This window comes from Rutilus rutilus (genome assembly GCF_951802725.1).
Source record: "Rutilus rutilus genome assembly, chromosome: 13".
NCBI classification, from domain to species: Eukaryota; Metazoa; Chordata; class Actinopteri; order Cypriniformes; family Leuciscidae; genus Rutilus; species Rutilus rutilus.
Window position 1 is genome coordinate 15931507 of NC_140218.1, and position 27340 is coordinate 15958846.

General features: G+C 39.0%; 2 protein-coding genes across 2 annotated transcripts; both read left to right on the forward strand.

Moving 5' to 3' along the window:
• Window positions 1-7837: 7837 nt before the first annotated feature.
• Window positions 7838-12924, forward strand: nr4a1 (nuclear receptor subfamily 4, group A, member 1). Its single transcript, XM_084428725.1, has 7 exons — window positions 7838-8004; window positions 9610-10400; window positions 10510-10639; window positions 10730-10893; window positions 11034-11236; window positions 11320-11498; window positions 11598-12924. Exons 2-7 carry the CDS (start codon window positions 9612-9614, stop codon window positions 11852-11854), a joined length of 1722 nt encoding a protein of 573 aa, XP_084284851.1. The 5' UTR covers window positions 7838-8004; window positions 9610-9611; the 3' UTR covers window positions 11855-12924.
• A 10062-nt stretch (window positions 12925-22986) lies between these two features.
• rprm3 (reprimo, TP53 dependent G2 arrest mediator homolog 3) lies at window positions 22987-24223 on the forward strand. The gene has a single exon (XM_084429002.1). The coding sequence runs from the start codon at window positions 23224-23226 to the stop codon at window positions 23536-23538; it is 315 nt and encodes a 104-aa protein (XP_084285128.1). The 5' UTR covers window positions 22987-23223; the 3' UTR covers window positions 23539-24223.
• Window positions 24224-27340: the final 3117 nt, after the last annotated feature.

Consider the following 27340-nt stretch of genomic DNA (forward strand, 5'->3'; position numbering starts at 1 on the left):
TCAACGCAAGAAGATTCATATGCGCTGCATGCGTCTGAAATCACAAATTATATAGGCACATAATCATTTGGTTTGAAACTTACTTCTCGACTGCATGTTTAGTATGAATGTGTCTATTTTTCTATTACCATCTATTAGCCTTATCTTGCTATATGCGAGAAACTGTTCATGAATTTTCTTGGCAATGATTCTTCCAGAGTAGGTAGGTTTGGGACCCATACTATTCACACCTACGGACAATTGAGCCTCTCCAAATCACCTACTTCATGTTTTCGGATTGTGGGGGAAACTGGAGCACCCGAAGGAAACCCAAGCAGAGACAGGGAGAACATGCAAACTCCATAAGAAAGGACTTCACTTCACTTCACCGCCATGGCCTCATGGGATTGTAAATACCATAGACTGTAGGTAAATACGCACTTTCCGAATCTCAGCGGAAGTATTAGGTCATACTGTTTTCGAATACTATTTTGAAAATACTATGTTGGCATACTGTTTTTCGATACTATGTAGAAGAGAAGTGTCTGATTTCGACAGAATCTTCTAGACCAGTTTTATGAACAATTATTTGTTCTGAAATTAGACTTAATTTCTCGCACAAATTTGCCAGTCAGAGCTAGTGCGGATGACAAGATTTTAAGACGTAGGCCTACTGAATATTGTTTGTAAAAAATTTGACTTGAACAATAATGCAAGAGCAACACATGTCCTCATTATAAGGTTGAAATAAAAATACAGTGATCAAGTTGGTGGTTCACATTTGATAGCTTTAGCTTGGAGGTATAAGGCAGCTGTCTGGCATCGGCTAAGCCTTTTGGGACTTGTGCTCACAGTCAATGTCCTGACAAGGGCAAGTTTAAGATCCAGCCAAAGTCAAGAGACCTTATCTTACTACATTTGCATATCATTACATAATCAGTGTGCTAAGCTACAGTTCACTCGAGACAACTATTCAGAGGATGATATGCACTTGATTTGATTCAAAAGCCAGGCTCTCCAAGCATGCTGGACTGTGGAGAGCCACATGATTCCGATACTGACATACAGACAGGGAGAGCTTGCTCTGTCCTGCGAGCTAACAGCTGTACGTAAATCACTTTGATTCAACAACAGGTGCCCGAATGAATGCAGAAACCGGGTATGTATACGTGCTATATGTTTCAATGACCAGTCTGCGATGTTCTGTAATGCATAATGTTACTCAAATGAAATGAAACGGTATGTGCTCATCCAAAAAAAAAGCAGCTGCATGACCAGAAACATCCAAGAAGACCTTCAAAAAATGAACAGTGCACTGGCACAATTCTCTCAAACTCTGTTTTAATAATAAACAAACAATGTTATACATTTTAAAATGTAATTTATTCCTGTAATGGCAAAGCTGTATTTCAAGCATCATTACTCCAGTCTTCAGTGTCACAGGATCCTTCAGAAATCATTCTAATATGCTGATTTGCTGCTCAAGAAACATCTATTACTATTATTAATGTTTTTGTGATAAACATGATACAAGTTTAATAGATTTTAGAAAATACCTTTTTTTGATCAATGTAATGAATCCTTGCTAAACTAAAATATAGATTTCTTGATAACACTTTACAATAAGGTCTCATTTGTTAGCATTATATTTTTGACCGGTATATACACATATACTCACACACAGTTGTAATCAAAATTATTCAACCCCCATTTCAAATCATGTTTATTAGCAAAACGTTGACTTTCAGCTGTTTGCAATGAACAAATCAAACAAAAGTGATTGAAATAGCGCAACACAACAAATGTTTCCTAGCCTGGTTAAAACCAGACATTCTCAGAGTCAGTAGTAACTGAGTTATGGTCTGGCAAAGCTTCATTAATAACTCATTTCCAAAGGGGCGTCACCAACTGACGTCACTCAAATGCCTCTGGGCGCAATTGGATAGACCTAAAACCAATCAGAGCGATCGTCATCGTGTAAAGCCATATGCTGCGTCCCAATTCGCCTAAGTTACACTACGCCATAAAAGTATGTACTCTTTTTGTGAAGAAAAGGTATTTACTTTTGAATGTGTAGAAAAAAAGTAGGCATGCAAGCTTTGGGACATAATACTTCGTCATCTTTATCGGACAGATCTGTCGCGTGCATCCTGTCACTTAAACTGCCCTGTCAATCATCTTGTCACAGTTAAAATCCTCTATTAAATCTAATTTAATTTCCTACCGTTTCGGAGAGAAATGTAGTAGCACATTCATCTGTCAGTGGGTCTTTCATGGAGACCTGTCCTCATGTGTTTGCAATTTGAATATAATAATGCATTTAAAGGTTGGTGCGCTTCACCAACGGACGTCGCTCAAATGCCTCCAATCAGAGCGATCGTCATCGCGTAAAGCCCGCCTCAACGTTTCTGATTGGTGCCTCGATTTGGACAGATTAGAAATCGGCTTGAATGGGCTCTTTGCCAGACTACTTGCAGAGCAAATTCAACTGAAAATGCAACTTTTAATGACTTCTGCAGTCTCAAAATTATTCAACCCCCTGAATAGAATCCCTCACAACAGCACAAATCTGCAAAACATGTGTTGTCTCAAGCACACACCTGATGCAGCTAATCAAGGGCTTCAATAGTTGCACCAGGTGTGCTTGAGCTAGAACACATGAAATACCTGAACTGGCTAGGTTTGTTGAGTGTCACGTTTGACTACATGTTAGAAATATGGCTAAGTCAAAAGAATGTCAAAAGAATAAGTCAAAAGAATGATCCAAAAAGTTAAGAGAAGATATCATCGCCCTTCACAAGCAAGGAACAGGATACAAAAGATAGCGAAGGCACTAAATGTTCCTATAGAGACACCGTTGGAAGCATAGTTCGCAAGTTCAAAGTTGAAGGAACAGTGGTTATACTACCTGGACGGGGCAGAAATAGGAAGCTATCAACGGCTGCAACCAGATTTCTGAGAAGGCAGGGTCAGAAAAACCCTGCAAAAGACCTACAGCAATGAACAGGTACTGAGGTTTCAGCTGCACTGTAAGGCGCGTACTAAATGCATCCGGTTTCCAAGAAGAATGAAGCATATGCTAAAAAGAACACGTGGTGGTGGCTTGTGATGCTCTGGGGCTGCTTTGCATCTTCTGGCACTGGAAACCTGCAGTGTGTGAAAGACTAGATGGATTAATTGAAGTATTAGAAAATTCTAGGAGAAACGTCATGCCGTCAGTGAGGAAGCTTAAGCTTGGGCGTCATTGGACGTTCCAACAAGACAATGATCCCAAGCATACCTCAAATTCCACCAAGGCTTGGTTGCAGAAGAAGTCTTGGAAGATTCTACAGTGGTCATCACAGTCACTTGACTTGAACCCCAAAGACAATCTGTGGTTGGATTTGGAGAAGGCGGTTGCAGCACGTAAACCCAAGAATATTACTGAACTGGAGGCTATTGCTCATGAGGAATGGTGTAAGATTCCTCAGAAACACTGCCAGAAGCTGGTGTCTGGTTATACATCTCGTTTACAGCAGGTCATAACAGTAAAGGGTTGTTCTACTAAGTATTAAAGATGCTTGCCATGAAGGGGTTGAATAATTTTGAGACTGCAGAAGTCATTAAAACTAAAAGTTGCATTTTCAGTTGAATTTGGGGAAACCACTTGAAACATTTGTTGTGTTGAGCTATTTCAATTACTTTTGTTTGATTTGTTCATTGCAAACAGCTGGAACAGTCAGTCAATTTTGCCAAAAAACCTGATTTGCAATGGGGGTTGAATCGGTTTGATTACGTGTGTGTGTGTTGAATTGGCTAAGCAATGCCTCTGCTAAAAAGGTGATTTAACAGAAAGTATTTTGTCAACTAAAAAAAAGTTAGTACTTTTGGTAAATACATAACATGCATAAAGATATGTGGACACCCTTTCATAATTAACAGGTTTGGGTTTTTCCAATACACCCAAAGCTAACAGTTGCATGAACTCAAGTATATAATCTCCTAAGACAAACATTTTCAGTATGGAAGAGCTCAGACTTTCAACGTGGCACATTCATGTTGTAGAGCAGAAGAGCTTCCATAAAGGCCAAACCTGAACCCTACTGAACACCTTTGGGATGAATTGGAACGCAGACTGCAAGCCAGACCCATTCCCCAACATCAGCGCCTGACTACACTGATGTCTTCTTGTGCAAATTCCCACAGCCATGTTCCAACATCTAATGGAAAGTCTTGCCAGAACAGTGGAAGTGGTGAGGGAGAACCAATCCCCTATTAATGTCCGTGGTTTTGAAATGTTCAACACCAGGGTTGTGGTGTTTAAGATATCCATTCGCATTGCAGCTTTTTCGGTGGCCTAGAAAAGGCTGTTTAATTTTAACAATATAGTGACTTGCATGTCCTGTTGAGTTCTGAAAAATACTCTTTTCTTACTAATTTAATATAGGCTAGGTAGGTTGTCTTTTTTTCTCGTAACACCTGTTCCGATCTGATCGCTTACATGCGTGTCAGCACAATGTTTTTCTCATGGTCTTGTGACCACTTCCTCGTCGTCTTTTTCCTATCCCGCCCCTCGTGACAGTTCAGCTCAACAACAAAAGCTCTATGTGCCAACAGCTCAGCAGCTGTAAGATAATTGAACTGTAACTGTCCCTCGGTACTCGTTTACCTTATCATCAGTACGAAAAAGGTTTATTTAAAAAGTAATTAAGCTCGTGATCCGGCTTACGGCACGGTATAAATGGACGCAGTAATGGAAAATGGCGCGTCATTTAGCAACAAGCTCTTCTGCAGTATTCGGCTGGGCTTCCCCAAATGGCAGCGCTCGCGGAAGGGATTCCTGCTACGTCAGCCAAAGCGCTTCATTGCGTCATTGGCGGAGCTTCCTCTTTTTAGTCTCAGTGACAGAGACAGACACATCCTTTCTTTTCTCCAACCGCATGGTCAAAAGAGGAAAAGCGAATCTACACAAACATCGATGCGCGCGCGGCTCCCGGTCCTATCTGCGCATCACAGGTGGAAGAAAGAAGGAGATTCCGCGGCTGCCTTAAGAAATAACAATCTCGTGAGCTAAAGTCTTTGATCAGGAACAAGATACCAGCTTGTGATAATGGGGGAAAGAAGCGGTAAAGCCAATTCTGAGTATACAGACTGCGTGATGGAAATAGGCAAAAACACAAAGAATGTCAGGAAAGACCGATTAAAGAAAGACTTCACTTCGATAAAGTGTGTTTTAGGGTGAAACCCTCCAAGAGCATGTCATATTTAACCCCAAAATCATAAGAAGGAAATAATATATTAAAATTTGCTTATGTGTGTATATATATATATATATATTGCATTTGCATAATAAATGTAGCTCATGTGGATGTGTACATCATGATTGAAGGCTATTTGTTGTATTGCCTATATTTTTCCTATATAGGCTTTTTTATGGATATTTCTTATATTTATTTATTTTGATTTGAAATTTTACTTGGGACAATAGAAATCAACGTTTAAGAAGAATAAAGATCCCTGAAATAGCTCCATGCTGTATATAAATGAGAATAAAGGCTATTCTCTGTGTTCTACCGCTTGTCAACTTGCCACCCTGCTACCATGTTGGCCTGCTCTGAATTCCTCTGAAGACCCGTTGTCCTTGTTTTTAAATACCAAAGCTGGATATGTGTCAGCGGCCTGCATTTCATGTTACTTGGCCACGACTTGAATCAACCTATTCAGCTAGAATGGGTCATTCGCTCACTGCGATTTACTGAAAGGTTATTGGCAGAGAAAAATGGATTATGACACGCATCTTAGGCGTGAAATTATGGTGAGAAACAACCGATATGGACATGGTGTCTATATATCACACTCAAAAACCACAGAAGGCAATTCTGGAACTGGACATGCTCTTTAAAATAGCAGCACAAGCATCTCACCTTCAGAAAGTCATGGCTGGCTGTTGATTTATTGTACCTAAAAGCTTGCCAACAACACTCCCATTGTTTACTAATATGAAAATGTACTCCTGACCTACTACATGCAGAGGCAGGATGTTTTTAGACTTGGTCAATGTCTTTCATCTTATGAGTTATATCTGCAAGTTAAAGTGAAATGGAGGTAGGCCTATGGCACACATAAGGTTTAGATGTCTGTAGAATGGCAGACAGGGCCATAACCACCATATATATAAAAAAAAAATTTAAATGTCAGATTCTTAAAATTTTACATTTGGTTCCCCCTTAGATTGATTATTTTGTTACATTTTTTTTTTTTTAAACCTTACTGTCCTGAGGTCTGGAAGTTCAAGAGTAGTGGTTGCAGGGTGCAGGACTCACTATAATAATAATATTTGTGACTTAAAGGGTTAGTTCACCCAAAAATGAAAATTCTGTCAGTAATTACTCACCCTCATGTTGTTCCAACCATGTAAGTCTTTCGTTCATCTTCGGAACACAAATTAAGATATTTTTGATGAAATCTGACAGAATTTTGACTCCTCCATAGGCTTCCAGTGTGACCGAAACTCACCGGCCCAGAATAGTTATTAAAACATCGTTAAAATAGTCCAAGTAACTACAGTGGCACTACATTAAGTTTATCATGCGACGAGAATACTTTTTGTGCGCAAAAACAAACAAAAATAACGACTTTATTCCACTTTTCATTTCCTTCTCTCTGGGCCTCGTAGTGTTTTTGCGCTGCGCGTCTGTGTTGCACGTCATCACGCAACACACACATGACCGGCGTCGGCCAATAGTGAGCCTACGTGGTGACGTGTAACACAGACGCGCTGCGCAAAAACACTACGCAAACCAACTAGAGGTCCAGAGAGAAGGAAATGAATAGTGGAATAAAGTCGTTATTTTTGTTTGTTTTTGCGCACAAAAAGTATTCTCGTCGCTTGATATACTTAAGATTGAGCCACTGGAGTCACTTGGACTATATTATCGATCTCTTTAATAACTTTTCTGGGCCAGCAAGTTTCGGTCACATAGAAGCCTATGGAGGAGTGAAACATGGCTCAGATTTCATCAAAAATATCTTAATTTGTGTTCCGAAGATGAACGAAGGTCTTACGCGGTTGGAACAACATGAGGGTGAGTAATTACTGACAGAATTTAATTTTTTGGGTGAACTAACCCTTTAAAGTTATGCTTGCTTTTTTATTCTTAGTTAAAAGGATAACATTTGAGCTTGAGAATCACCGCATGGCACACAAGACGTGGCATTTACTGGCACTGTCAAACCCTCACACACCCTGCATTGTAGTACTTCAGACAGCACTGACTTCTGGTTTCATTTTTTCTTCACACACTTTCATGTTTTGACACGTTCAGCTTGAGCAGGTGTAGCCCTACCCTCTCCTCGTGGGCCCTTTGTGGTTTTCGTGGGGAGGAAAATGTCTTATTCAGTAGCAGTAATAATAACTGGAAATAAGAGGAAAAAAAAAATAAAAATAATTTAAGTAACCTATATAGTATAGATTTATAGTAGCTTATATATTTTATTAATAACATATATAGGCTACTTCAAATTTTATACAAAAAAAAAAAAAACCTTTACATTTTCCTCAATCCACAGTGAATCCTGTTTAAAAGATTAAAAGATGTTTATGTGCGTTTATTTATACTCTTTCTGTTGCTCATCTTTGCTTATCTGCTAGTTATTTGTGTCTTCTCCTCACTATTTTTAACTAAATTCAACCAGTTGCACAGCAGTACGCTGATATAATTAGAACAATAAACGTGCGGATTGCTTGCGTCAATGGAATCCCGTGTGTGCGTCATGTCTCTTGACAGCGAGCGCTCTGATTGGTCGGCAGGCGGAAAGATTTGCCGAGGATCTCCGCCCCTGCATGGCCATATTTGTCAGTGGAACGCCTCGAGAGGATGCACCTCTGACGTAACGGCACAATAAAGTAGTCGCTTATATATCTGCTCGCTCACAGAAATATGAGAAAACCGTCTTGTTGTTTGCCGGGAACGTTATAGGCCTACATGATTATCCATCAGTTGGAATACGGACGCTGACAAGCCCCTCACCACAATACATTTTCAGGTACGTAAGTATTTTTGCTTTTAAAATTCAGAAGTTAGTTAATACTCTCCTCTTTCTGTTTTTTATGCTTCTTTTAATACGAACAGCAAATGTGTTTTTAGTTACCCAAAGTATGTGTATGTGTTGAAGAATTGAAATAATTAAGGCTGAGGTCTAATTTAATGAATTTTGAATGGTTTACTACATGGTGCGCACGAGTTATTCCGAAACTAATAGAACAGTGCGTATCCGCCATAGTTAAATGCGCTAAATGAGTTGGCTTCTGGCATTTCAAATGTAAAACAATTTGGATATACATAACGTTACGCATTTGAGAAACCGTACGAAATGAAAGACTAGACTAAGAGGGGGGTGTGTGTGGTACAGTGGCGCGCTTCTGCATGCGCAGTGTCACGATGCAACAGGTGTTCGCGCAACTTAGCTGCACACTCTCCTTTACTTAGGAGACTGTACTTTGGCTATTTAAATAATACACATATCTATTACACCGTTCACATCACACACCTTCATTTGGTGACACACAACAACAATGAAAAGAAACGTGTCAAGCTAATCTTGTTTTACCAATATAATTTTGAGTCATGAATATAAAGACGTTTTTTTTATTATTAATCTCACCTCAACAAAACGAGTCATTTTATAAAGAGGTCAAAATATGTGACCTTTATAATAATTATAATAATATTAATGACATTGACACTCAGGGTCTTAAGGGGTCTGGTTATTTGTTAACTTAATTTTTTATTGTCAACAAAATGACTAGGCTTCCTGCATGTTGATGATGCCACACCGACTCATTTGGCAGATAAACATTTGATAATTTTTTTTTTTTTGAACAGTTACACCACCTATTCATTTTGACTTTAAGAAACACATATCTATTGCAAACGCATTGACTGGTTTATTCAATATGTTTAGGGGTCAGATGATCATTAGGTATCATGTTCTCACCTTGCTCTGTGTGCAAGGTCATGAATGTCTGTCAAACTGCTAAGCCATAATTATCTTTCACATTTGCATAGTGCTTTAAAATACTTTCTGAAGAATTACGCTTTTAAAATACGTTTACAACTGATATTGGAACATTTTAGAAATGTTTTATTTGCCAGTCTAAAGATTTAATCCATGTGGAGCAGTAATGTTAGAAATTTAATATGATTGTATATAAGCATTTCTTCAATGCAAACAGGTTTCCCTCCTTATTTTATCCTATCATTTACGATATGGAACACTATGTCTGATTTAGCTGGGGAAATTTGAGTCTATCTAAAAAAAGTTCCATATACATACACCACCCACTCACATGCGCCCTCACAAACACACACGCCCTCTAGTGAGGCAACCCACATGTCATGTTCGTCTGACATTCTTAATGTGGTAACACAATAAGCATGGCTGCTCTTTCCAGCCAGACGGCTCTCTAAGCTTTCTCAGAAATATCAAGGCACTTCAGAGAACTGTGTCTATACACCTTTTGGCCGGCAAGCAAGTCTGTCTAGGTATAGGTTAGAAAGCGGTGTTCAGCTCTCGAGGCATTTTTCTTGAGACTTTTCCGCAGCAATATCTACGGTATTGAAAAGTAGATGTTGTGGTTCTGTTCTACAGAAATGACCTGTGTTCAAAGTCAACATGGAGTCCAGACCTATGAGAGTTCCCTCTTCAGCTCAGAGTTTTTGAATCCTGACTTCACCTCCAGGTTGGCCATGGATGTGACTGACCAGCTGGACCAGCTCTCCGCACCCTCCCTGCCCAGCATCACCTCTCTGGTCGGAGGCTACGTTGGCGAGTTTGATACCTACTCATGCCAGATCGCAACAGGCGCTGCTTCTACCTTTGCTGGTGGCACCTCTGGGCAAGACTCGTTCAAGTTGGACGACCTCCAGGTGTACGGCTGTTACCCAGGCACATTCGCTTTGAGCTACCTTGATGAGACGTTGTCTTCTTCAGGTGGGTCAAACTGCTTTGGAAGTCCGGCGTCTGCGCCGTCACCCTCTACCCCGGGGTTCCAGCACATGTCGGCCTGGGACAGCACATTTGGTCCCTGCTCCCCCGATGAGGGATGCTGGGGTTCAGAGAAGCCTCTGAACCAGACTGCCTCTTTCTTCACATTCGGGCACGTCACAGTCGACGAGCTTTCTCATCACGGCTCGCTGCAGCCACAGCTTCCAGATCAGGATCCCTTTTCTCAGACCCAGCAACACGGTTCTCCGCTTCCCTTCAGCCCACTCGGCCTGGAGCAGGGCAGCCGGGATGGCTCAGGACTGATGGATGGACAACTGTCTCCTAAAATAAGGAGCCCCACAGGAAACGAGGGACGCTGCGCAGTGTGTGGAGACAACGCTTCCTGTCAGCATTACGGAGTGCGAACCTGTGAGGGATGCAAAGGCTTTTTTAAGGTGAGAGAGAGTGATCAAAATTTTCTTGCTAATCATGTCATTGTTGTATTTGGGCATTAAGCTCATTTTGATGACAAGCTTTAAGGTGTTCTTTCTGTGTTTTTTTTAGCGCACAGTACAGAAAAACGCCAAGTATGTTTGCCTCGCCAACAAGGACTGCCCAGTGGACAAAAGGCGGCGAAACAGGTGCCAGTTCTGCCGCTTCCAAAAGTGCCTAGGTGTGGGGATGGTGAAAGAAGGTGAGAATATGTATATATATATATTTTTTCAATTAAAGTACCCACATACCATCAAAGCAATTTTAATAAGTGTACATATTTTCCCTCAAGTTGTGAGAACAGACAGCCTGAAAGGTAGAAGAGGTCGTCTTCCGTCCAAGCCAAAAGCTGTTCAGGACTCATTGTCTGTCTCTTCACCTGTGAACATCATTGCCTCTCTCGTCACTGCCCATATGGACTCAAACCCTGCCAGTGGAACTCTAGACTATTCAAAGGTGAGGACAGAACAAGCTTCACAACAATCTGACAGCAAAATTTAAGCTTGCTTTTAACCCTCATAAATCTGAAATCAAATGATTGTCATATTTCTTTACACAATGTTAATTCATATATTGTATTTTTGGTCATTGTCTAGTATCAGGAATCAGTATCTGGATTGTCTGAGAAGGAGGATGCCAATGACATACAGCAATTTTATGACCTGCTAACAGGGTCAATGGATGTGATCAGGAAGTGGGCTGGAAACATCCCTGGATTCAATGCCTTCTGTAAGGAGGACCAAGAGCTTCTTCTTGAGTCAGCATTTGTCGAGCTCTTCATACTTCGGCTAGCTTACAGGTACAAGTCAGTTCATATGACAGTACATTCAGTATTTTAATAGTACTATGTGAGGTGACTAAGAATTCATTTATCTCATTTAGGTCAAACCCTGAGACGGATAAACTTATTTTCTGCAACGGTGTGGTTTTGCACCGGACGCAGTGCGTACGAAGCTTTGGTGACTGGATTGACTCCATTATGGACTTCTCTCAGAGTTTACATCGCTTGAACTTGGATTTGTCGTCTTTCTCCTGTCTTGCCACACTGGTCATAATCACAGGTAAATTACTGTCTTTTAGTCTGTTTCTACTTTTTCTTCACAGGGTATAGAAATATGTTTTATCCCAAACAAATCTCTAACCCTGATTGTGACCAACAGATCGACACGGCCTGAAAGAGCCCAGACGGATCGAAGACCTCCAAAACCGCCTGGTCACGTGTCTCAGAGACCACGTCTCCACAAGTGCCCCCGAGGCCACCCGGCCCAACTACCTGTCCCGACTCCTGGGCAAGCTTCCGGAGCTGAGAACACTGTGCACCCAGGGCCTCCAGCGAATCTTCTATCTTAAACTGGAAGACTTGGTCCCACCTCCACCCATTGTGGATAAAATCTTCATGGACACATTGCCATTCTGAATGCGCCAAAGAGATTTTATAAATGGACAAAATGATGAAAGAACTGGATATGAGATGTTTGGGGAACTCTTGATGGTTTTACTAGTCAAATGACTGTATCGCTTACTGTTCTCTGCTTTCTTGGAATGGAATCAGAGAAAGATTACATTCTACTTGGGCCTGCATTTGGGATCCTTCATTACATAGTCTTCAACATTGAACTCACTAACAGACACATAACAAGAAAAATGCATTTGGTGGAACATTTTGGCAACTCTAAACAGACATGGAGTTTCAAATCCTCATATAAATTGGTGGCTTGAGTTGCCAATGGTGCAAATCAAATGCTCTACATGTAACCTCTGAATGAAAGAAATGATATTCCCATCAGTATTACAGCAATGTTCAGAGGGCATATTCCAAATAGAAAGCATCCAAGAATCCAGTAAAACATCTTCCAACTTCAAGTTAGAAAGGCCATGGACCAAACCAGGGAACAGAAGCAGCATTTACTTGGATGTTTAAATGATGATACAAAGCCTTAAATATTCTCAAGTGCCCAAGCATTATCTCCCTTGAACATGCTCAAAAACATGCACCATAGTGCTTACACTGAAAACAGAGATACACTGATACACTTGAGTACAGGACTGATGTGACTGCATTCGAGGACTGTGGTACACTTTTCTAATATTTCAGATGCAATGACAAAAATTGTCTAAAAAGTGTAATTTGAGTCAGTAGTTTATGTAAAAGACAGCTCATGAATATTTTCTAAAAGGTCACAAGAGATCCAGTGCAGCTACTGTACATGTACCACGTACAGCCTCTTTCATGCAAATACTTTGAGTATTATTACAGATGCCTGACTTAGTTTAACGTACCAGTCAAACCTTAGAGTAATTATATTTGTATGTATGTATTTTAAGGATGAATAGGTATGGGTAGAGCTCCTACAGACTGTAACTTTTTCTCACAATGACAAAATCAAGGCCGGGCATTCTGAATTTTTTACATAAAATGAGAGGTATTGCTTATCTTTCATTGATTTTGTGCAGCTCTCTACATAAAATAAAATTTGAACAAAAATCATGGTGCTTCTAAACATTTCTTTACATTATATGGCAGCCTTTGAAACAAAAATTGGTTTCAATAAATTGCACGTATTTGTCTTTTTACTGTATAGGGTTTCAACATTGCTTTCATAACAGCTGTAATCTGAGTAATCATGTCATCTGGATTACTTCAAGGTGAAGTTATGGTTTTGAACACTCTCCATTATGCAGTTAGTCTGCTAATCTGTGTCAAGTGAATGATTCACATCAGTTTGACGTTGATCTTGAACTATATTTAGGAAGTGTTTTACGTTTTTATTATCAGCCTATTTTTAACCAGATTATCACATACGTCATTATATTTCTTTATGAGGTCAACAGTGAAATTACTATTGCTCATATTTTGCGTAAGGGATTTCAACATACCCCTGACTCTGAAGGTTAAACTAGGTCTCTAGATAAAGAGTCAGATTTTACACGATTCATTTGGAGCAAAATTCTTTGCAATGTGCTACAGATGCGAATTCAAAATATCCATTAAATGACACAGTTTTAACACAAATACTAATATACTAATAAACTTAATGTGATGCATATTTGTCAGACTTAAATAAATAAAACAGGTATGAAAGTTTTATTCATAAATAAATTGCATATATTTGATTTTATTTAAATAATCATATTTTCAAAATACATATATTCAAAGTCCTTAGAATCAGCATAAATCTGTTTGTTGTGAAAACAATCAAATTTGTTCACTTAAAAAGTATGAGCATGGTTAAAATATGGCTACCTGTGGTAATATATAAACTTGGTTGTGTATTTAAAACATATTCAGTTACTACAGAAATCTGACAAAATTTTATATGCATTTCAAATACATAAATCTTCAATTTAGGCCTTTTTTTGTGTGTGGCGGATGATGAAGCAAGCAAAAAAAAAAAATCACATAGACTTGCATTGAAGGAGGGATCCGGACCATGTCTAGGACATGTCTAATGACAAGACATGAGTTTGTTAGCAACCGTCACAACACCCACCTATAACAGCATGTACCACATAGCAACACAGTAAAGAAGTACTTTTAAAAAATCCATATAGCAACTCCATGTCAACCCTCACAACAGACTTCAGAGGAAACCTCGCTGTCTTTAAAAAGTATTTTAAATCATTTTGTGCGGTAGCTTCAAAACACTGAGCCTGTCTGATGGCCGACTGTCACGTTACACACCACACAAGGCTTGCAGGGTATCACATATCCCCTCCTCCCCAGCAGAGAACATTGAATTCTATAGCCTAATTTTGGGCCAAGGTATGTGACTGATGGTACCACCAAGGAAAGTACAACTGAGCAGACAGAGTAAGTGCCAGGGACTTTGTGTGACACCTTGCTTTAGCAGCCCAGACCAACAGATGCATTCTGGGGCTTAAATTGAGAAGGATCCTCAACGTAAGTGACCCTGGGCAGAAATGTTATGTAATATCCCAGGCCATTCTAAATTTAACCATATAATAGGCTACATAATATCTGGGTGGTGGCAATGAAATTGGCCTGAAAGTGGCTTACAGTACACCTCATGAAGTGAGTCATTACAGAAAAGGGATATCCCAAGAAACAATGAGTTTTCTGACACCTGGCCGTTGAAACACTTTAAATGATATAATTATTTGCATAGTTTGTTGTTAAAACTCTCTTCTTCAGTGAACTATATGTCTGTATAAACCACTTGTCTGGAGTAAATGTTTATATTTTTGTAAAGAGCTTCACACAGCTCTTGTGAGCACCTTGCACAGACAGTGAGAGGAAAGAGGAAACCCTATGGTAAATACATTTAGCTCATTATTGTGGCATGTAACTCAATCTGCTCCATTGTCAATTTGACAATGATGAATGAGAGGGGAAGAGGCATTTTTCTGGTTTATGTAGTATTATGAAATGAGTTCATTAAGACAGACAGACAGACAGATAGATATACCTATAAAACTGTTATGAAATTGTCTGGCAACCTTATAGGAACATCTGAAGGACATGGCAGTACCCTAATTAAAAATACCAGAGCTCATCCACAAGAAGAAATTGGATAAAGTCACTATCACTCCGATTACAGAAGTTATGTGGGCAGGGCCAGGGACAACATACAAAAATATCCACAGTTTCCATGTTTGGTTTACTCTGTTAAAGTTTTTTGGTGCAACATCAAAACAAGGTGTTGAAAAGCACATTTCCACGGTGACAATTTAGCAACACTGCTTTAACTCCAAAGAAAACAGTTAGTATATATATATATATATATATATAGTATATAAACCTCCACCAATCTTCTGTACTGGTCACAGATAGCCTTGAGAACATGAGAATGCTGGGATATAAAACAAGACCGACAGGGGCGGCTCAAGCTTCGATGGAGAGCTGCAAGTTTTGGAAAAGATCCCAAAGGTTGTTCTAAGTTCTTCCATAGCCCAAGAAGAAGGAGGCACAGAATGACCACATGTAAGACCCTAATAACCACATAACAGGTGTGAATATATAAGATAGCCATTGATAGCCTTTCAAGTTGTGAGCTACGCTGCTTTGATGCAAATAAATCTGACAAATCAACATCCAAGGACACTGTGTGTACAGTGCACTACCAAGTAACAAACATCTTTTTAAGCCTAAAATATGCATTAGTAACTGTATTATTTGTTATATAATTCTTTTCCAATTCATTCCCAATGCCTGCAGCCTTTCTCACTTGGGGACAGACAGCAAGGCTATTTTTATAAACTGTGAGCCCATGTAGATTCAGTGAAAGAGTTGACAGTGTTGTTGACGACTTGCATGCACCAAACAGGTGCAGTGGCCATATGATCGAGAGTGAGCGGGGCATAAAGCAGAGGGAACATTTACTGTACACACTGAACTCATGACTCTGCACTGAGTCTCATGACTCTGAACATGCTAAACCAATCCAGATTGAGCATCATGTGGTATATCATGGCTGATATCATGCAGTGTGAAAATGTGTCATGTTTCATCTATGCTAATATGGCTAGTTGTAAATTAGGGGTGTTGAGAGGGTGAGAGAGAGATAGAATACTTATAATGGAGTAAGATAGGATAGAAGGCTGTAGATAAAGATAGAGGAATGTTGTATGACTCAAGTGTTAAAAATTCATTTCCATCCAGCACTTGTTTCAATTCAACACTCAATCGTTCCATTCGAATGAATGCTTGGACAGATAATAAAAGAAATCACAGAACAGCTCCCGGACATGAGCCTTCCCACTCAACAGAGAAAGCCTTATTCTCGAGAATAATCACAAGAATTCTTGATTCCAAACACCACAATTCAGCTCTTACGAGTCTACACTATCAGTTCATTCTCCTGCCTGAAATGGGAGACAATTCGCCAAATATTCATACAAAATATTGTAGTGTGATCTCGGTGGGAGACTGAATGAGAACGTGTTTATTAGTGTTTATATCAAATAAACTTACAAGCATGCTATCATGATTCCTGTCTTGTGTTCCCCTTGTCTTGTGTGGACTTACGTTATTTCCTGTTCTGTGCCATGATTTGTAGTCCTTTGTAGTTCTTCTTGTTGATTTGTTCATGATTGTTCCCAGGTGTGTCTTGTTCGCCAATCTCCCCTTGAATGTTAGGTTTTAAATTTAAATCTTTAAATTTTAAATCTGTTAGGTTTCTATTCAGTGAGCATATCTGCAATGTATTGAGGTCCTAGGCCACTGAGTGATTTCTATACCAGTAATAATACTTTAAAGGTGCTCTAAGCGATGTTGGGTGACGTCACTTCTTGTTGACGTTCAAAGTATTGTCAAACAAAACGGAGACTAGCTCGACCCTCCCTCCTCCTCATCCCGTCCCCTCCCCCTCCCTTCCGTGCTTCCTGAAACAGTCATGAACCATTTAGAAAAAACAAACTGGATTTACCCACCTGTCCAGCAAATACAGAGCCACTTGAATTTCGGATTGGAAGCCCTTCTGCGGGCGGAGTTCTCGCCACCTTTTGAACGCTTTTCCGATGTAAATTCGAGACTTCGCGCGTTCTTTCTCCTTTTCCCTCTTCTTTGCTATTTGTTCATCGGAACGCCGTCTCTTTGGTCGTGTGTCGGCCATATCAAAATTCAAGAGAATATAATTCTAACGTTAGTCGTCGTTGTCTAGGACATCTCTCCCCTAGCTAACTTCCCTCTTCATGCTTCTCTCTCCTCCTCTCCCCCACCCCCCTTCATGTGCACGCGCACTAACACCTCAACCCCCACCCCCAAATCATTCTTGTCGGTTATTGGTTAGAACACTGTTTGTTCTGTTTCGTGGTCCAGGCTGGGCCAGTTTGATTTTCTTGCCGTTTGTGGAGCCTGGGCTGTCTACAGAGACCGACAGCAGCGTTCTGTATGAGCCGCAACTGTCTTATGGTCTTTTTGGGAAGGCCAGTAAGGAGTCCATTACAATAATCCACCCTGCTGGTGATGAAAGCATGCACAAGTTTCTCTAAATCTTGACTGGAAACATTTTTCAGATGACAGTATGCTGATTTAGTTATTGCTTTGACATGATTACTGAAACTAAGGTCTGACTCCAGAATCACACCGAGATTCCTGACTTGATTTAGTTGTTTGACCTCTGGCATCAAGGTATGCGTTCACCTTGAGAACTTCATCTTTGTTTCCAAAAGCAATGACTTCAGGTTTGTCTTTGTTTAACTGAAGAAAGTTTTGGCACATCCAACTGTTGACTTCATCAATGCATTGGCACAGGGAGTCAATGGAGCTGTAGTCATTAAAGCAGGGCTATGCAGTTTCGGGAATTTCTTCGCTGTATTCTCGCTTTTTGCTCGCAGGTTTCTCTATAGAGCTCCCCCTACAGCTTCGGAATAGATATTTGACAACGCTGTCGAAAAACTCGTTGGCGACTCTCAGATACCAGAGGCTATAGATCAACGACATCAAAGCAGATGGGACATTCTTTAAAACGTCTTCTTCATTCGGGTTCGAACAGCGTGAGGGAGCGCAATAATGACAGAATTTTAGCAGATTTTTTTGCCGTAAAGCAATTCGTTACATCGCGAGACCTGATATCACGCGATACTTCCTGACGTTGAGGCCGGCGGCCCGCCAGCCCAAAGTTACAAGGTGGTTTTTCGGCTCACAGGCGCTTGGGGGGTGCGAGACAACCACCATTCAACCCGAAAAAAGTCATATAACTATTCCAATGACTCCGAAGCTGTTCGGTAAAGGTAAAAAAGATACTTAGTTCACCTTTAAGCGATAGGGCTAAGTAGAGCTGTGTGTCGTCTGCATAGCTGTGGTAAGCAATTTGGTTCTTTCTCATTATTTGGCTCAGTGGGAGCATGTACAGATTGAACAGGAGTGGCGCAAGAATTGAGCCTTGAGGGACTCCGCATGTCATGGATGTCCACTCAGACTTATGGTCTCCTGTACTCATAATAAACTCTCCCTCCTAAGTATGACCTGAACCATTTTAGGACTATCCCAGAAAGCCCCACCCAGTTTTCCAGCCTGTCAAGAAGTATGTTGTGATCGACAGTGTCAAATGCAGCACTGAGGTCGAGTAGTACCAGCACTGATAATTTGCCTGAATCAGTATTTAAGCGAATATCGCTTATTATCGCTGTCTCTGTGCTGTGATGCGGTCGGAAACCAGATTGAAAATTGTCAAAGTATCCATCCGAGCTTAATAATTTCTTCAGCTGATTGAAGACAACTTTTTCAATGATCGTGCCTATGACAGGAAAATTTGAGATCGGTCTATAGTTGCTTAATATGGTCTTATCCAGGTTGCTCTTTTTCAGGAGGGGCTTGACAACTGCAGTTTTCAGGGAGTTTGGAAAACTCCCAGAGAGAAGTGAGGCATTTACCACTCCTAGGAGATCTGCTTCTAAACAGTTTAACACACTTTTGAAAAAAGATGTGGGAAGTGTGTCAAGAGCGCAGGTTGATGTTTTAAGGTGCTGTACGGTTTCTTCCAAAATGTTGCCATCAATTTCTTCGCAATCAGACATAGTAACTACTTTCTGAGGTTGTGGTCTGATCTGTCTGACCCCAGAGCAGCTCAAGGATGTGCTGATCACCTTTCTGTTATTATTGATTTTCTCAGAGAAGAAGGAAGCAAACTCACTGCATTTGCTGTCTGAGAGCATTTCACAGGGAATGTGACTTTGGGGGTTTTACAGTAGCAAAAAGAGTGTGTTGTTTAAGTTGCTGTTTATAATATTTGAAAAGAAAGTCTGTCTAGCTTTGCCTAGTTCCATATTGAAAGCATGAAGGCTGTCTTTATAGATGTTATAATGGACTACAATAGTAAGTCATTTTTAGTATATTGAGTTTTTGTCATATAAAAATTCATTCATTAGGAAATGACAGCTTAAATGCATAACAATAAAACAAACGGAAATAATAAGGTATATTTGAAATCACCAAAACAAACATGCACCTAACCAAAAGGATCACACCCCATCTTAATAGCTCCGCCCCCAAATTCAAGAACATGCTATGCAACACAAACCCCTCCCCCTTGTTAATGTTTACGCCCCCACCTGCTGATTGGCTACAATTTTGGTGCTTGGTCCAATCCACTTTCAACAGCGTTTCTCAGAAATCACTTCTGAGTGATTAATAATATAATAATATAAATAAAAATGATCTATAATACTGAGTATAATAAGTATAATTAAATCCACTTCACTGTAAAAAATTTCTAACCCTCCCAAATCAAAAATTTCAAGTGACCGATAACATCAAAATTTTTCAATTGGCCCAAGTGAAATTCTTGTTGCAATAGTCTGTTAACATTGGCTCAATGAGAAATAATGCGTCAGACTAATTGAAAAATGTAGATGTTATCGGTCACTTGAAACTTTTGACTTGGGGATGTAATTTGTTTTTACAGTGTTGGACAATCATGTGTTGATCTGTTCTGACAAATTCAGAACTAGTCACTTTTACTATATTGATATCTTTCATCTTATTAAGGAAAATGTAATTCTTTAGTAAATGGCATACATACATAAATGGAAATAATAATGCTCAGCTGGTCACGTAGGAACCCCCTCTCAGAGTGGTACGTCCCGCAGGGAATGCTATGTACAGTGAGGACTGTTCACCCAGCAACGGCATTGTTAAAACACAGCTGTTAGAAAACCAGCTTGACCACGAGAGACAGTGAGAACAGAAAGGAATGTTGCACATTTCATGTGATGTATAGTAAAAATTTCTCTGTTTGTATTAACATGGCATTTCACACATTTCACATGTTTCGTCAACCAACGATAGGCAGGTTCTTGTCTCAGGACTTCTATGAAACTGGCAGAGCAGGTTTATTCTTTTACAAAATCCAATGAAAAGTAAAACATGTACAGTATGCCAACATAAATATAAAATAGTATTCAACCTGAACTGCTTGTTTTCCACTGTTTTTTTTTTTTTTTTTTTTGAAAGAAATAATAAATAATATTAGTTTGCTTATTCCTAACTTTTCCCATTCATGTGAGTGTTTTGTATCTTACACAAACATGTGAACACATTCTAACCTGCTAATACACCTCTCTTCCACACACTACAGGCGTAGATTCCTCTCAGTGTACACGTTGTTCCCCAGAGGAATATTTTGGGCTTTCAGAAGGGTGTCATGGCTGGGGATTGCCAGTCCCTAACATTAGCCTTGAGTTTAAAAATAACCTCTCATCACATGAAATCAATAACAGCACTTAGATGTAACAGAGTGCGTGTTCGCGAAGTCATGCCCCTCTGGGATTATCCCACTACTTGGCAAGCAAGTGACACCATTCTCTCACCTGGACATGAGGAAAATCCTGCACCAAGGTAAAACGGAAACAAGTTGCTAACAACATGGTGGTGACTACCAATATTCCGGGTGCACACTTCTAATATGTTGCAGTAGAAAATCATTTTCTACCCCCCCCCCCCCCCAACTTTTTTTCCATTATTAAAAACAAGCAGTCCCAGCCCGGGTGAGAAAAAGTAACACATTAAAGTAACTAATAACATAATTACATACGGTTTTAGGGACTAGGGAGTAACGCAATATTGTAATATAATTAGTTACGTTTTTAGGGAGTGACGCAATATTATAATGCATTCCTTTTAAAGGTGACTTTACCCAACACTGTTAATTAACCACTTTAGTTGCACTAATGAATATTCTAAAGCATATATTATTCTTAGTTAATGCTAATTTCAACCTTTACTAATACATTATTTCAAATATTAATAGCGATATCTATTCATATTTATTGGGCCTGAGCTAACATGAACTAACAATGAACAGTTTTTATTAACTAACATTAACAAAGATTGAAAAGTGCTGCTGGAGTGTATTTCAGCACTCTTGGCACGACGCTCTGCCAATCTTTTTGAAGGATGGGAGCAAACCGTTGTATAATATTATTTATCCTTTATAATGTCAAAAGGATGTGTCATGTATCAGCGAAGAGCATCAGCCTCTTCTAAGAGAGTAACTGTAAACCAGCAATTACATATGTTGCTCTAGAAAGCAAAAAGCTGAAGGAGCATTTCTTGGCACTGCTGGCATGAGGATGTGTATCATCTACAGATTCATGGCATGATGAAAGCAATCTGTAGTCATCAGTGCAATTAAAGTACAACATGATTGTTGTTTAAACATTCAAATAGTTCAGATAACATAACGTTATGTAAGAATAAGCATTATGTATATGCTTGCGATGAACTTCAGATGTGCTTTATTGTACAGAGGAGAGACATTGTTTGATGTTTTCCATCAAGTATGCAGGGTAACACTTGAAAGTCACATTTGTGCATATACTTTTTCTGCTACTTTGGCATTCAAATAAGTTATGCTATTAGGGATTTAAATGCAATATAACATAAAAAACACAATGAAATGTATGTGCATATAATGCTATTCCTAAATAAATTGTTTTTAAAAACAATTCTGAACCTGTGCACATTTGTATCTCCATGTTGTAAAAGTGTATGGCTATACCAAAGCAGACATATAGCTAATTAATTGAATTCTTATGTTGCTTCTTTAATTGATTAAACTGACCTATGCAAGGCGCTTGCTTTAACATTTTCTTGGATTTTCTAACATAAAAAGCTTTTTTATGTCTTAAAAGTCTTAAATTATTTCAGTCACATTTGGTTAAGCTACCGCGATTTTGCTATGACATGTTTTATGATAACTAAAATGAGTTTATATGAGTTAAATTAAGCATTCTAGGTGAACTTACATTTGGGAGTCTACGTGCCTAGGTACAGCCAGAGCCATATCTCTACATGGCTCTGAGTACAGCCAATTACACTGGTAAAGCAAGGTTATAATGCCATCTAGCGTTCCGATGTAGATATACACCAAGTTATTTGAATACACCATTAATATGTGGCTACGTACATAACTAGCCAAGCGAGATGGTTCTTCAAATACGACTAAGACCCCACATTCATTAAATTATTTCATATTTTTAACAAACAATTTTCGACAGTGGATCGTCACTGCAGAATTGAAACTAGACCGTCTTCAACCAATGTAATTTTCACCACATCTCAAAACACTAAGGCGAAAATATTGGTGGTGGAAATATTATTTCACTCATTTTTGGACTCGTTTCTTGCTAAGGCTAATTTCATAGCTAGCATCCTAAATACGCACACACAAAAAAATAATAGGCCTTTTACTATAGGCCATTTTCACACTTTATGCACACTGAAATAAATTAGGCAACATCTAGACACGAAATGACGCACGAAACAAATATTCTGTTCACAAGTGATATTTACCTTGATGTATCTTGAATTTTCTTCACACATTTTATAGGTAGGATAATTGTATTTCACACATTTTATATATAGGCGTTCTGTGGTCATTACAAACAGCGAATTCAGAGCCAGCTTTCGTGGTTACAGCACTTTGTTTGAAAATGCTTTCAAAACAGTTATATGTAGCCTACACACGTACTTTTAAGAGACCCCTCCCTTCAAACCTCTATGGTCTGTGAGTTCAGAAGAAAGTGTGTGCGCGTGGCCGCGCCTCTCCGCGCGCGCTCAAAGGCGCACTGAAATAGCGGAGTGCGCGCTCTCCCAGACATCACTAAGATCGCTGCGGAGATGCTTGGATGTTGCATTCTATCATACAACACAAATAAATCAGACTATCTTCCACGTACCGACACCTTAACGACTGTTTGTTACTTTTAAAACATGATATCCATGGAAACGCACAAGTGACTTTGGCAAACCCGGTATCCTTTGGAAGTTTTAAAACATTAATAGCTAACGTTACTCGTTGGACACGCCACAAAAAAAAAATCGACATGAATGTTTCACACGGACTACTGAACCGGACGATCTCTACAGCGAAGCATCCTTTGGAAAGCGTCCGAGGATGCTGCAACTTCTCGGTGGTCACCACCAGCGACGGGTTCGGTTCACCGATTCAGGACGAGCGCGATCAGTTCATCATGCGTTTGGTGCAGATAGCGGTTCTCTGTGTGCTGTCACTGACAGTCGTTTTCGGCATCTTCTTCCTGGGGTGCAATCTACTCATCAAGTCCGAGAGTATGATCAACCTGCTGGTGGAGGACAGAAGACCTTCTAAAGACGCGGAAATTATTATGATTGCTGCATGAGTGGAATAGACTGTGCGTCGTGAATCACCAGTGACTTAACTGACACAAACTGGTCATCTTTAATGAAAGACTCCTGTTGGTATGATTTCCATGCCAGTGCTGAACTAAATGGATTTTTATATAGGCCATTTCACCTTGGACCAGAACCTTTGACAATTACTTTTTTTTTAAAGGTCAAACATATGTTGTGTTAAATATTTGTCTACATATTCAATCAATACACATCACCTGAAACAAGACCAGACAAAGATAACCAAATTCATTAATCCAGGAATGACAATATCAATGTTTTGTATCTGATTTATGTGACTCATAATTTGCATATATTGATTCAGTTGAAATAACTAGATAATTTTTAATGGGTTGGAGAAAGAACATTGTGTGAACTTGCATGAAAAAAAAAAAAATGGACTGAAATGAAATTAAACATGAATTTCATTCTGCGTTCTAAAACATTATTTTAGTTTCTAAAGGACATTTTTGTAATTTTTCAAACGGAACCTTTGAAACTGTTCATCATGTTGAGCCGTCATCACGTATCAGGTTTTTGACAAATACGTGATTATTTTAATTATATAACAGATAATATATTAATTCGATATCTTTTATGAAAGACACCTGTTATCAGAATACACACATGAATATATTCAGCCATTCTGCAGGTCTGTCGAAGAGGTCCAACCATAAAGTGTCTTCAGCAGAGCAAGAATGTGAATCAAGTTCTATGAGAAAAGAATGAAAATTAATTAAAAGAAAGACGAGACAATAAATGAGTTAACATACGACGGAGGCCCGATGTTCCATCTATTCCTTTTGCTGTAGCTCGTAGCTGCATTACACCACAGTTTGGTGCAAAGCTTTTAATACATTTCTTAGTAGCTGTGTAAAGTAAATATACATTGTGTAATTTAAGCACATTAACAAACAGCAGCCTTGTTTTATTTGCATAAATATCATTGTATATCAGTGTTATTAAACCAAAACCTATAAGTAGCATTACGGAAATGTAACATAATTCTCTAAAATCAATTCGGTAAAACCCTGTCCTCTTTATTTGTACACACACTGCTCTATAAAAGCATGACATCATCACAACATGGCCAAAGCCATTCAGTGCAATACATGTGACAGCTCAGAACATGCCAAAGACGTTACTATAAAGTCACTGCCTTAAAAAAAGGTGGTGCTGAAATACAGTACATGCATTGGAGGACAAGGGGCCATAATCCAAATTAGAGATTAAGGCTGTGTGCTATATCACTGACCCCAATCCTAGGACATTCAGCTCATAAGACCCCATCCGGACATATGTAACCAATCGCTGTGCTTTTAATGAAGCTTGTAATGCACCACTATACCATATACATGTTGGATATAATACCATAAAGAACATTATTCAAATTTATTCCGCTTTTCATTCATAAACAAGCCATGACAAGGCCCAGGCAGTATCTATTTGAAAATAAATGATTACTTTTGTTTACTTTTATTAACAACATTTATGTTCTTTAAAAAAAGTCAGTTGCAAATTAATGAACTTTCTATTCATCAAAACGTCCTGAAAAAAAAAATATTAGGCAGAACAACTGTTTTCAACAATGATGAGAAATGATTCTTGAGCAACAAATCATATTATTAGAATGATTTCTAAAGGATCATGTGACACTGAAGACTGGAGTAATGATGCTGAAAATTCAGCTTTGCCATTACAGGAATCAATAGCATTAAAAAAATATATAATATGATATATACATACAGGTTTTTTTTAAAGAATTTTCAGCATTGTATACACACACACACACACACACACACACAATCTCTAATTTGGATTATGGCCCTTTGTCCTCCAATGCAGAGTATAAGAAGAACACTAGAACAAGCATGACCTTCAAGTTGGGACATCTTGCCAAATGCCACTCTTGACCAAGAAGAACAAAAGGTCGACATGAATATGCTAAAATTCATTTGAATATATCTGTGGTGTTATGGAATAATGTTTTATGGAGTGATGTGACCAAACTAGAACTTTTTGGACCCATGGATCAGCGATATGTCTGGTGCACAAAAGGCAAAGCCTATGAGCAGAACAACGCATCTCTATGGTCAAACAGCATTGCTGTTGCAGGAAGTGGAAATCTTGACTGTATGCAGAAAATCATGAATTCTTTAAATTATCAAGCCATTTTGGCAAAGATGGCGATGCCTTCGGTGCACAGACTGAAGCTTGATGATCAATGGACTTTCCTGCAGGACAGCCATCCCAAAGTATACATCCCAATCTACTTAAGTTTGGTTCAGGGATCAGTCGTGGAATGTTCTTGAGTGGCTGTACAGTGTACACGTTTAGAGACAATTAGATTTTTTTCATTTCTCATCAACTTTACATTCTCAGAATCACTCAAATGTGCATTAATAAACTTTCTATAATCGTTTACTGATGTCTTTGTTAAATAGTGTTTATTTGGTTTCTTTAAAAACAAAACTATTGCAGATTTCACATGGGCCTCTCTAGAATGAATGTACATATAATGGGTACGTATCTTTATACACATCTATTGTTTAAATGTTTTACATTTTTCAAGTTATGAAATAAAAAATATAAACTTTTATAAGTCTGCATATCTTATTTTTCTTCTCAGAATATCACAAAGATCATGATGAAGCTAAAAAGAGAGAATCTTGTTACGGGTTCTCATGAATTTTCCTCAGAGAGGCACTGAATGATTGATGCCGTGATTGCTTTATATTTCTTCAGCCCTTCTTTAAAGATAGAGGGAGAGCGAGTGCAAGCATGGATGAAAGGAATGGAAGAAAAGGTCAGTCCCGGTGGTAGTGGCTGTCAGACAGCGGTACGGTCCTGAGAAGTGACGTGGCATTACGAACTGACAGAGCTATAGAAAGGCTATGGAACAGGGGAAATGTCAGAGTATAAAAGAAGGGAAAAAACGTGAGGTCCCTACAATACATGTTAGCATTAAAAAAAAGGGACTAGGTGGGTTGCAACCACCTTAACTGTTACGCAACAAGCGATTGTGTAAAACTCAAGGAGTACGCAGGAAGTCACCGTTTGCCACCAAACCTCACTGAGAAAAACACAATATAAAATGCCCTAAACTACTTAGGGGTGAATCCAAAACCATTCACCATCTATGAAATCTCTTCTTTTTAGATCATATCTGACAGCTTTAACTCCCCAAAAGTAATCAGTATTTTCATTCATCGTTGACAGATGTTATACAAAATCAAGAGTCTGCTGAAAAGCCACAAGGGACAAGGTCTAAAAAAAGCCTCTCTGGAGACTAACTGCATAACTTTGGGAGTAAAACTTGCTGCATTTGATCACACCATCTCACTTCAGTAGCCCTAGACTGACACTCCACATTCTCCATACAGAATCATTCATTTGGAAGAATTCTAGAGTATAGTTCTTTGGAGACGTCATTAATGTGTTCGCACATATGAATGATTGAATTTTCACTGTCAAATCTTATATATTTAACAAAATCTTAGTATGTGATAACTGTAATTGTGGTAAAATAATGGGTGAGCTCATCATTGATGCCTGCATGTTTTGGCTCCATGACACACACACACTGTATTGAATCAATTACATCAGTTATTTGTTAAATAAGCCAAAATTATTAGTGTTCCACAAAAGCATCTCTCATTACTGAAAGCATTGAGACAAACAACATATTGGCCAGTAGTATTTAAAGATCTTCAAATAGACTTTAATTGAGTAATGCTTTAGTATGGCATTAATCATACTCCCACAGATGCTTTAATAACTGACATGAGACAC